The 12,187-nt window shown below is 40.5% G+C and overlaps 1 protein-coding gene across 3 annotated transcripts in view; it reads right to left on the bottom strand.

Annotated features, from left to right (window-relative positions):
• Window positions 1-12,187, bottom strand: part of LOC116509650 (adhesion G protein-coupled receptor E3-like) — a 31,187-nt gene that overhangs the window by 15,788 nt on the left and 3,212 nt on the right. For 2 of the 3 annotated variants that reach the window (XM_032218898.1, XM_032218900.1), the window contains exons 4-5: window positions 12,077-12,153; window positions 7,275-7,446 (exon numbers count right to left, since the gene is read on the bottom strand). The exons of the other annotated variant lie outside the window; for it this stretch is intronic. In XM_032218898.1, the coding sequence (XP_032074789.1) occupies window positions 7,275-7,446; window positions 12,077-12,153 (249 nt within the window). The remainder of the gene's footprint in view (window positions 1-7,274; window positions 7,447-12,076; window positions 12,154-12,187) is intronic. 3 annotated transcript variants of the gene reach the window in all.

Raw genomic sequence — 12,187 nt, 5'->3', positions numbered from 1 at the left:
TGTCAGCCTACCTAGCCGGAGCAAGAAAGCTGATGACCATTTGCAGACTTGCACATTGTGACAGCTAGGCCGCGGCGGCTACTGCCAGCCCGCCGCTCTCGCTAGGGAAGGCCTTCGCAAGGGAAGGTGCCGTCGCCCACCCGAAGCCTCTCAAGTCTCGCCGCCGGAGTTGCTTACCTGAAGCAGCAAGAAGGCGAAGGCGAAATGGAGACTCGAATCAAGCAGCGCGAAGCTTAAACTTTTCCACCCCCAGCCAGCTCACTGATTGGCTGGACTCCAGCCAATCAGTGAGCGGCAGGCTGGGCTGGTTTAAACTTAGTGAGGATGGGCAGGGGAGCGAGCGAGCGAGCTGCAACATGGCAAAAATGGGAGATCGAGCCAGCGAGCGAGAAGGTGCCAAAATGAAAAATGAAAAATCAGGACTTTTTGATAACGACGCAGGACGCGGGACAATTGTAGAAAATAGTGACTGTCCCCCCAAAAGTGGGACCTCTGGTCACCTTACTAAAATTCCTTTACTATTTAAATACAGACAAGGACACGAATTGGTGAGATGATAACATCCGGCCGCCTAGAATGAAATAACAAAGTGGCACAGATAAGATAAAGGGGTCTGCAGGAAAAGTCATGCTGTTCTCTTGAAATACGAATTAATCTCAAAGAATGATTTTGGAAATGGGGAGGGCTTCTTCTTAGGTATCACGCGTAATGATTAGAATGGTATAAATTGTATTACTTGAAGTCTGTCCTTGAGCTCCTTGTACCCAAGCCATTGGGAAGAGTCTGCTTTTTCAATTTCTTTGCAATAAAAACTTTTTTTTTTAAAATATATTTTATTCATTTTTCACATTCCATTTGCAATCACTTATATACAGGGTATTTACTATAAGAAAAGAAAAAAAAGAAAAAGGGAATAAAACGAACAAATAAAAAGGAAACACAACTCATCATTCACAACCCCACCTAACCCTTCCATCCTCCATACACCCCATCTACCCCCTCCAACTTTCCTTTCTCCCTCTAACACTCCCCTCCTACTTCCCTTTCCCCACAAACCTTTCTCCCCTTACTCCCCAGACACCCTCCTTACATTCCCCTTACTCCTTCCTTACTCCTCCCTCTTCTTTCCCTCTACCTCCCTCCTTGGTGTATGCCTTTATTCGAGTGTTGTTTGATCTGATAAAAGTAAAATGAACCAAGGAAAAAAAAGAAAAAAAAATAAAAGAAAGAAAAAACCACCGTATATAAATACATTCTTATTCTTATTAAGACTATTTTAACACCCCCCCACCCCCCCCCCACAAATCCCCATCCCCAATCCTCCCGACTTCCCAGGGCCCACACCTGGCACTACCTTCTGTCTAAAATATCTTGTATACATATGGATTAAAAATAAAAGTAATATGTCAAAAGAAAGAAAAACAGAAAAAAAAGAAGAGAGAAAAAAAAAGAGAAAAGAAAAAAGAAGAAAAAAAGAAAAAGAAACCACTCTTTGTGTTGATCTCAGCCCCCCATCTTTATCTATGCTTAAATAGTATAAATCATTCTATCTATATTTTATTCTCGTCTCTTACTTCTTTGCTATTTACCCCAACCTTCTGTAGACTCTCCCGTTCCTCTTCCTAAACCTCATGATCCCTTCCGATAAGATTTAAGCAACGTGGTTCATGCCACATATTCAAATATGACTTTACAGAAGAGTAATCAAACTTTCCCTTCTAGTAAAATTTAAACAGCGTAAGTGATCTTTCTTAACCTCCTTTTCAAACAGTAATTCAAAATAATCTAGCCAAGCTTCCCCTTCTTAGTAAAATTAAGCAGCGTAGATCAAATATTACTTTACACAGAAATCAATTTCTATCTTAAGATAATTCCAACCGACTTTCTCTTCTGATAGGATTTAAATAACGTAGTTCATTCCACATGCATTTTACCCTCATCCCTTACTTGTCTAATATTTACCACTATCAAATTTATACTAGCATTTGTTTAAAATCTAACTCAAAGCAATTTCAACCAACTTTCCCTTCTAATAAAAGTTAAATAGCATGGATCATTCCACATATTCAAACAATACTTTCAGCAAGAGTCAGTTAACCTTCTGTTTTAAAATAATCCCTTCTAACAAAGTTTAAACAACATAAATCATTCCGCATTCTTTTTACACTTATCTTAAGATAATCCCAACCGGCTTTCTGTTCTAATAAGCCTTAAACAACGTAAATCATTCCACATATATTTTACCCTCATCCCTTGCTTGTCTGATGTTTACCACTATCAAATTTATGCTAACGTTAATTTAAAATCTAGCTCAAAGTAGTTTCACCCAGCTTTCCCTTCTAATAAGAATTAGTCCGCTTTTTCTACCGGAGAGAGGTCTCAAACCCCCATTCAGTCCTCAACTTTGGCGAGTATTTTAAAATGTCTAAATTCTCGATCTCCGTTTTTCTGCTTCTCCGAGGGAGGAAGGGCTACCCCCTCCATCTTGCAACCACATGGCCTGCCGTTTGCCTTCTCCTTCCGCTTGTCTATCCTCTCTTCCAAGCGAGTCAGGAAGTCCCGCCTTCAGAATCCTGCAATAGAAATCTTGAGCCTCCGAAACAGAGTTAAGACGAAATCTTTGATTCTCAAATGTAACCGTGATGCCGGCAGGGGCCTCCCATCTGTATCGAATCTGTTGACTCCTAAGCTCCTTAGTTAAAAAGGTGTAGTCCCTTCTTGCCTTTAACATCTGGAAAGGTATTTCTTTGAAGACAATCAAGTTCTGGCCATCAACTCGGAGACTGTTATTATAAAACTTTTGCACAATCGCATTTCTAGATTCTTTTGTAGAGAAATGTATAATTATATCCCTCGGGAGCTGTCGCTGTTCCGCTATCAATGAGTTCTGGCGATAGATTTTCCGAATCTGCCAATCAAAGTTAAGTCCCAGGCTTCCCACCGCATAGCTGAAGGCTTCAGCAAAGGTCTGTTTCAAATTCTCTTGCTCCTTTTCACGGAATCCTCTGACTCTTATTGCAAATGCCTTCCTATTAAAATTTATCATCATGAGCTGTTCCTCATTGTCTCTAATTTTTTGTTGTAAAATTTGAATATTGGTAGTCAAATTAAAATTAGCCTTCTCCAAACTTTCCAATTTGTTCTCTATTTCAGCAGAGTAATCTGACAGGGCAGACACGGCTGCAAACGTATTCGCCTTCATTTGATTAACTTTAGACTTTAAATCATCATATAGTTCCAATACAAATTCCTTAATTTCTTGTTTAAAGGCATTAAACATTTTAAAGAAATATTCCTGTGTTAGAAATTCTCCAGTAGAGGGCATAGGAGACAAAGGCTGTGGTTCCAGTAAAAATTCTTTAAATTCTTTAGACACATTTGTAGCAAAACGCTTCTTTGACCTGGGTGCCATAATAAATAAACAAGTAAGCAGCGCTTTGCTCCCCTCTATTTCCAAAGAAGAAGAGTTTATTTTGTTAAGGAGCGGTCTGCAGGAAGGTAAAACCGGCTAAGTACATCCACTATCAATCATCCACGGAGAGAAATCGCCATTTTGAAGTCCATTTAGACAAAGAAGTCTCTAAGACAAATGGTGCTGGTATTTAAGATAGTAATAAAAGCATAAATCTCACAGGGGTGGGACCCGCCCGTATCAATTCTAGCTTGAAAAAACTTTGTTTTGTCCTGGGGGGGGCTAGCCTGTCTGGGGCTGCCAAAAAAAAAAAGGCAGCTGAGAAGAACTGGCTGGAGATAAAAGCTCTGCTCCGGCTGGATCTAATCTCTGTCCACAGCCAAAAAAGGGAAAAGGGTTGTGGCTTACGAATAGACCCTCGCCTACAGAGCTACTCCCTGCCCCTTTTTTTGCCAAAAAGGGGTGCTATCTATGATCTTATTTAGATATACAGACCAGATCTCTGAGGAGCTCGGTGGAGCCCTCCTCGGCAACAGGCCACGCCCCCAGGAAGTCGCAATAAAAACTTTTGAATTGCGAACCAGACTTGTCTTTTGAATTGTGAGCATAAAAATTGGGTTTTAATATCTCACAGATCTAACAAATGTGGGTCATTTTTTTAACCAGGCGTTAATAACAAATAAGAACTACATGTCATAATATAGTGCAGGGGTGTCAAATTCAAGGCCCGAGGCTGGATGTGGCCTACAAGGTGCTTAGATATGGCCCGCTGGTCTGGTCTGGAAATAGCAAAGGATTGGCCTGTGGTGCCTCTGCCAGCAGAAATGGAGCTCGGGAGGGCCACAGGTGAAGGTTGTAGGAGGCCATCGCAGCCGAAAATGGAGCGCAGGAGCCCATTTTCACTGACAGAGTGCTCAGGCCACCACAGGCATCCCCAACAGGAGAGACGTAGAGCTGGCCATGCCCCCCACCCCCCGGAGGTCAAATACAACCCTGATGCAGCCCTCAATGAAATCAAGTTTGACACCCCTGATATAATGCAACTCCACCTCCTCTTTTGTTATTATTTTATTCTTATTAACTATTTTATGTTTTCTAACATATCTTTCATCAGTAAAAACCTTTAATAGTTCATAGAAAATGGGATGCAAATTTAATAAATGAAATGAATAAATTGAAAATAGCTCTGATTACTAATATCCAGACTAATGAAGTCAGAATTACTATATTTTTCAGAGCATAAGACACACCTTTTTCCCTCAAAAAAGAGGCTGAAAATCTGGGTGCATCTTATACACTGAATACAGCATTTTTTGCCTCCTGAAACCCTGTCCCCTTCATCAAAATGGCCGTGCATAGCCTTTAGAAGACTTTCAGAATGCTTCTTGGAGGGAGGGCTGAGAAATTTTGCCTCCCCAGCCCCCTGGAGCACTCTACAAGCCTCCTAAAGGCTATTCATGTTGTTGTTGTTTTTTTTTTAAAAAAATAGGCCAGTTTTCGTGAAAAATGTGCCATTTTTGGGAGGTCTGCAGAGTGTAAAACCTTTTTTTTTATTTGCCTCTTCAAAATCTTGGTGCATCTTATACTCCCAAAAATACGGTATAGTTTAGATTTAGATTTTAGATTTTAATGAGCATTTATATGCCGCCCTTTTCCCTGAGGGGACTCAGGGCGGCTTACAACAATGGGGGGAAGGGAGTGCAAGACAAGACTTAAAAGAAAAGAAAAAATGTGAATAAAGAAAATTAACCATAAAAACACAACATTCACTCAACATTCGGGCGGGGTGAGAATAAATCCTATCCCCAGGCCTGACGGGATAGCCAGATCTTGAGGGCTGTGTGGAAGGCCTGGACTGTGGTGAGGGTACGGATCTCCACGGGGAGGTTGTTCCATAGCGTCGGAGCAGCAACTGAGAAGGCTCTCCTCCGCGTAGTCGCCAGTCGGCACTGACTGGCGGATGGAATTCGGAGGAGGCCTACCCTGTGCGATCTGATGGGACGCAGGGAGGTAATTGGCAGGAGGCGGTCTCTCAGATAGCCAGATCCACTACCATGGAGCGCTTTATAGGTGGTAAGTAAGACCTTGAAGTGCACCCGACGATCAACAGGTAGCCAGCGCAGCTCACGGAGGATCGGTGTTATATGGGCGAACCGTGGTGCGCCCATGATCACTCGCACGGCCGCGTTCTGAACTAGCTGAAGTCGCCGGATGCTCTTCAAGGGCAGCCCCATGTAGAGCACATTGCAGTATTCCAGCCTAGAGATCACAAGGGCTCGAGTGACAGTTGTGACAGCCTCCTGGTTCAGGTAGGGCCGCAACTGGCGCACCAGGCGAACCTGGGCAAATGCCCCCCTGGTCACAGCCGACAAATGGTGGTCAAAACTCAGCTGTGGATCCAGGAGGACTCCCAAGTTGCGGACCCTGTCTGAGGGGTATAAATTTTGCCCCCCCAGCCTGATTGATGGAACGTTAGCCGAATTTTTGGGAGGAAAACACAACAGCCACTCGGTCTTTTCCGGGTTGAGCACCAGTTTGTTAGCTCTCATCCAGTCTTTAACAGCCTCAAGGCCCCGGTTCATCACGTCCACCGCTTCATTGAGTTGGCACGGGGCGGACAGATACAGCTGTGTATCGTCCGCATATTGGTGGTACTTAATCCCGTGCCTCCGAATGATCTCGCCCAGCGGTTTCATGTATATGTTAAATAGCAGGGGGGACAGGACCGAGCCCTGCGGCACCCCACAGGTTAGGGGCCTCGGGGACGATCTCTCCCTCCCCACCAACACCGACTGCGACCTGTCCAAGAGGTAGGAGGAGAACCACTGTAAAACAGTGCCGCCCACCCCCACCTCCCGCAGTCGTCGCAGAAGGATACCATGGTCGATGGTATCGAAAGCCGCTGAGAGGTCAAGGAGAACCAGGATGGACGCATAGCCTCCATCTCTGGCTCTCCAGAGATCATCGGTCAATGCGACCAAAGCGGTTTCAGTGCTGTAACCGGGCCTGAAGCCAGACTGGAAGGGGTCAAGATAGTTAGCTTCCTCCAAGGTACGCTGAAGCTGTAAGGCCACCACCTTCTCAACAACCTTCCCCACAAAGGGGAGGTTGGAGACTGGACGATAGTTATTAAGAACTGCTGGATCCAAGGACGGTTTCTTCAGGAGGGGCCTCACCACCGCCGCCTTAAGCGCGGTGGGGAGGTGTCCCTCCCGAAGAGAGGCGGTAACAACCGCCTGGATCCAGCCTCGTGTCACCTCTCTGCTGTTGGCAGTCAGCCAAGAGGGACACGGGTCCAGTATGCAGGTGGAGGAACTCACAGCTCGCATAGCCTTGTCCACATCCCCGGAGGCAACATCCTGAAACTCAACCCAGAGATGGTCTACCAAGTCATTCCCTTGTGTCTCGGCTGGATCTGCGGGGGTGGAGTCCAGTTCCGATCGAAACCGAGCAACTTTGTCCGCCAAGAACTGACCATACTCCTCAGCCTTACCCTGCAGGGGGTTCCCCGTCTCCCTCCTATTTAGGAGGGAGCGGGTTATCCTGAACAGGGCGGCTGGGCAGGACTCGGCGGACGCTACCAAGGAGGCAATATGTGATCTTTTGGCGGTTCTCAATGCCCGAATATACTCCTTGGTGCAAGCTGTCAACAGTGCTCGGCTCGATATGGACCTATCGGGCCTCCACAGGTGCTCTAGGCGTCTAGGCGTATAGTTTGCGTATATAAAGCACAATAGATATGCTAACAGCTGGTGAATAAAAGGAGACTCAGGAAAAAAAATCACTTATAAAACATACAGTAAAAATAGAGTCCTTTCTTTTTCTTCAAACTGTACTATTATCCAAGTAGTGGGGTTCTTACCCACGGAGTTTTGATCCACGGTCTGTGATTCTCCTTTTGAAAAAGTTATTGATAGGGCAACTGAGCTTATTCCTTCCATTAACAAGGACAAAGTTGTTACAATTTGTTTATTTCTTTCAATATCCCAGGGGGAACAGCTGTCAGAAATGTTTTCAAATGAATTCATTAAACCCTGCGGGATTACAAAAAGCAAATAGATCTCTACACCATTCAAATCATACTTATTTATCTATTTTATTTAAAACAGTTATAGAACTGCCAATCTTGAACTAAATTGTGAGTGTCTCACAATTCTCAAATAAAATAATATGTATCTACAACACAACACAAACATTAGATCTGATGCCACAGGTAAATATTTCAATGCAATCCACAACATACTCTTGTCATGCCAATCTCATCCTATACCAACATATGTGGAGAGCCTGGTCTTAAATATTTTTTGGAAAGTTGCAACTGTGGGGTCTGGTCAGACGTAAGGAAGAAGCATGTTCCATAGGGCAGAGACTGTCACAGGAAAGACACACTTCCTAGTTCTTGTAAGTTAGCAACATTTAAGGAAATGTTAAATGTCAAATCCAATTAATGGGGCAGATATAATGGGGAGGTAATTATCCACAAATAATCTGGTCCGATAGCCATTCAGAGCTTTAAAAGTTTTACCCAAACATTTTTATTAATTCTCTTCTGAGAATAATGCAGAAAACACTTCATTGGTTCATACGCTATTCATAACCAGAAGATGGTTTGAATGACTGTAGCCATTATCTCTCATTCCCGAAATAAAAATGGAAACAAACCTGTGGTGAAATTCAATTTTTTTTACTATTGGTTCTGTGGGCATGGCTTGGTGGGTGTGGCAGGAGAAGGATACTGCAAAATCTCCATTCCCTCCCCACTCCTGGAGCCAGCCAGAGGTGGTATTTGCCGGTTCTCTGAATTACTCAACATTTCCGCTACCGGTTCTCTGAACTACTTAAAATTTCCGCTACCGGTTCTCCAGAACTTGTCAGAACCTGCCAGATTTCACCCCTGAAACAAATCTTGGAGCTGAGCCTATGTTTATGTTTAGTGACATAAATACCTCACCTGTTTTTTTTTTTAATGGAAAAAAGATAACTCAATTGTCACAGTTGTTTTTTTTTTTTTTAAACTATTTCATAGTTTTCCCTATATTTTTTAATTTTCATCACATACTGGATCATTGACTCAATCTCTTCTCAATGCTTTTCAGCTTTTTGTTGTTGTGGATTTCTTATTGTAGACAATCAACTTTATGAATTTTATTTGTTCTAGTATTTATTTTAATTATATTTTTAAATTAAATATAATTTTAATTTCTTTTAATTTTTGTTAATTATAAACAAAAAATAGCTCTGAGATATATTTAGGACTAATGAAGTTGTTAAGAGAGGATATCAGGAGAGAGGAGGAGCCAACATCCTGACAGTACATCATGCGGACTCAACAGTTCGAGTCTGCCGATGACACTTTTGTCCTTGGATGGTCCAGCAGGACCTAACCTTCCCGAAGAGACAGTGACTGGGAAAACAAAACTTTGCTGGTTGCAGGGACACCACAAAGTCCCTGATCGACCCAAGGGTAGCGCTTCCAACCGGCGGCAAACAGGCAGCCCCCAGGCTGACATCGTCGGAGACAGCTCCCGAAGGAAAAGAAGAAGTGAAAGCGTTACATCTGGTGAGGGTTTTTTTTACTTTCAGAAGATTGCCCTAAGAAAGCTTTTTAAAAAAAAAAAAAAATTAGTCCTTTAAGTAAGAATAAAGCGGCAAATTTAATCCTTATTGGACTGCCTTAGAAAGTTTTCTTCTCTTGCTTGTAATGATGTTTTGTGGATTGAAGTGATTGCAACGTTTCCTGTTTCTCCGCTTGAAGTGTATAGACTGATCTTTTTTCCTCTATTTTTTTCTACTACCTTAAAATTTTCTATTGGCTTAAACTAATTTTTTTTTTACTTTAACAAATTTCTCCTTCTATTTGTTATAAAATCATACTAAAGATACTTAAGGAAAAAGCATAAAAAATAATTGAATCTGCCATTTGGAAGCCTGAGCCTGAAGTTTTTTCCTTTTTTTGAAACAATGTATTCTTTGTTCTTTTCTACTTGACTTCACTGACTTTGCAATGGAAGGGTTTGGAACTTGTTTATAAAAACTGATAAAGACTCCAGGGCATGAACAGTGTTCTGCAGGTGTTCTTAGAAAATATTTTGGCAAGAGAAGGAAAAGGAAAGAAAGAGACAAGAACCTTTCTACTTTGAAAACCACAAAAGAACTTGTGCTTAAGATTTAAAATAAATATAGATATATCCTTCAAAAAAAATTTCAGAGGCTAGAGTGGCAGATTCCTTTACATTTTGAAAAATGGATCAATATTCAGATGAAGAAAACTTAATAATCCAAAACATTCTGGCTGGACTCCAAAATATTTCAGAAGGATTTGAGAGATTTGACAAGAAATGGGACCGGCTATGGGGTACCACAGTAAAAGAGGAGGGGGTTGGAGCCCCAGAGATTAAAGAAGAGAATGAAAATACAGAAAACAAAGACAAGACGTTAGATGAACCCATTAATGGAGTAAATGTGAGTGAAAGTGAAAAGAAGGGAAGCTGGAAAAGTGACTTTGACAATTCCCAAACTCCAAGATGCAGGAGAAAAAAAAGAGAGTGAAAAGTATGGAATTAAGAAGACAAATCCATCCAGAAATAAGTTTGATAACCAAGATTAAGCTTACGTCATAACAACTCAAGGGCAATGAAACTACATGAGAGATCTCGCAAGCTACAAAGTGCAGAGAGAAGTTCTAAACTCCGAAAAGGTGCTAAAAAGAGAATTCACACAACAGCTGGCGAGAGAGAAAGGACCATTTTGCTACTGGAAAGACACTGCTTGATAATGCTAGTCGATGATAAAAATTAGCTAACTTTTGATGATTAATAAATAGGGATTTTAGTATTTTGTAGACTGTTTTAGATCATCATTGAATGTTTATTCGTTAACATAAAATTTACTATGATATTAATAATGAAATGATAACTTTAATTATGATAAATAACCAGGCCACAAATTGTAAATTGAGATCTGGTGAAAAGACTTATAAACCTTATAAATTTTTGTTTAGATCTTGTTCTGAAGGTATAAATAATTTGGATCAGAAGAGAGGAGATGTGATATAAATAGCAAACAATTGGGTTTTTTCTTCTTCTTTTAACTATAATAATAAGAAGGAAATGTTAATGCATACTTTTGGTGATTTTTAACTAGAAATGTCAACATCTTTTAGATTGTCTTAGATTTTAAATGGTTATTTTGTTAACACTTATTAATAAATTTCTGTTTAGAGATGGTTATAAAGGTAAATCTCTTTTGGGCCTGTGGAGAGGAGAGGTGAGAAAAATAGTAAATAATTTTTAGCTAATTACAATAATAACAAAAAATGTTAATGGATAATATTTAATGATACAAACAGGTGTGTTGTACTAGTAAAAGTAAAATGGACAGAAGCGTTAATCTGTGAGTTGGGGGGTGGAAAGGGAGAGGGAATGTTAGATATCCTATTAGCCGACTTTCTTTTAGAATATGTTATAAAGATGTAAAGTTATGGCAGATTCATTGAGACTGGAAAAAAAAAATGCCAGTAGGTAGTTGTGTCCTTAAAACCCTAATTAAATGAAAATTGTGGTATAGTGATAGTAAAATATATAAATTTTAAAATGTACAACTCAAACTGAATGAAATATATGTAATGATTGTGAAAGAAACGCACGAAATGTACCTATAAACAATGGATACACTTTCTACAAGATGCATTGTTTTTCTAAAAGAAAAAAAAGGATTATATGATCTTCTCAAAACTCAGCTGGCAAGTGGACAAAGAAGCTACCTCCCCCCCACTTTTTTAAGTAGGTAGTCATGCTGCCATAAATTGGAAACATGGTCTGGAGAGACGTCATAACCATACGGAGACTTATATACTAATGAATGCGCATTCTTGAGCCATTCCTAGAATGAATTCAGAGAGATCGGTGCTATTATCTCCACCTTTTATCCAGTCCTTGCAAAGCTGAAAATAGTGGTGAAGAAAATATCTAACTGGATTCACTTGTCAGACACAATTAGAATTCATAAATAAGTATGTTTACTCAGGGGCTTTGGCCTTTTTAGCATACATTTAGCCCATAAAATGAAAACTCCGCTAATCATTTAGCTCTTTTTTCCCTCCTAAATTTCAGTTTCTATTGTTTTTATAATTCAGTTAACAAAGTACTTTCACCCGCTTTTCAAAATAAATTTCCAGCAAATTCCAGAAACTTTTTACAGCATATAAATTTTATTTAGAATCATTCTGATAGTGAGATGGGCAGTACCTAACTTAGATCAAGATAGATAGATGATAGATGATTGATATAGGAGGGAGAGGGAGAGGGAGGAGGAGCGGGAGGGGGAGGGATAGAGAGAGAGAGGGGGAAACAGAGAGGGAGACATGAAGTCTCCAAGTTTTAGCCTTTAGCCTCTTCTGGAAGAGTTAAGAAAACTAATAAGTCTTTATATCACAAAATTTAATAATTGCCCTTAAATTTAAAAAATCAGTTTCATTTCTTCCTTCATAAAAAAGTATTCTCTCTAGATGTTTTCAAGATTCCAAATCATAGCAATTAACAAATTAATACAAAGAGCAAATAAAACACAATATAATGCAATACTTCAGCTACTTTCAGTCATTTACCCTGTATTCCCATTACTATAATTCTCAGTCACAAAATTAACTCATATTGGTTTCCTTACTTGTTTCCATTCTTTTTCACACATTTTTAAATTGACATTTTTCCTCCCTGAATCTTGTTCGTTGTAAAGGGGAATTTCTATGAAAGGAAATAGAAAAATTTAAGTACAATG

The sequence above is a fragment of the Thamnophis elegans genome, chromosome 5, assembly GCF_009769535.1.
Source record: "Thamnophis elegans isolate rThaEle1 chromosome 5, rThaEle1.pri, whole genome shotgun sequence".
NCBI lineage: Eukaryota > Metazoa > Chordata > Lepidosauria > Squamata > Colubridae > Thamnophis > Thamnophis elegans.
The sequence above is the reverse complement of the archived record's forward strand: the minus strand, read 5'-3'. Positions and strand labels throughout refer to the sequence as shown.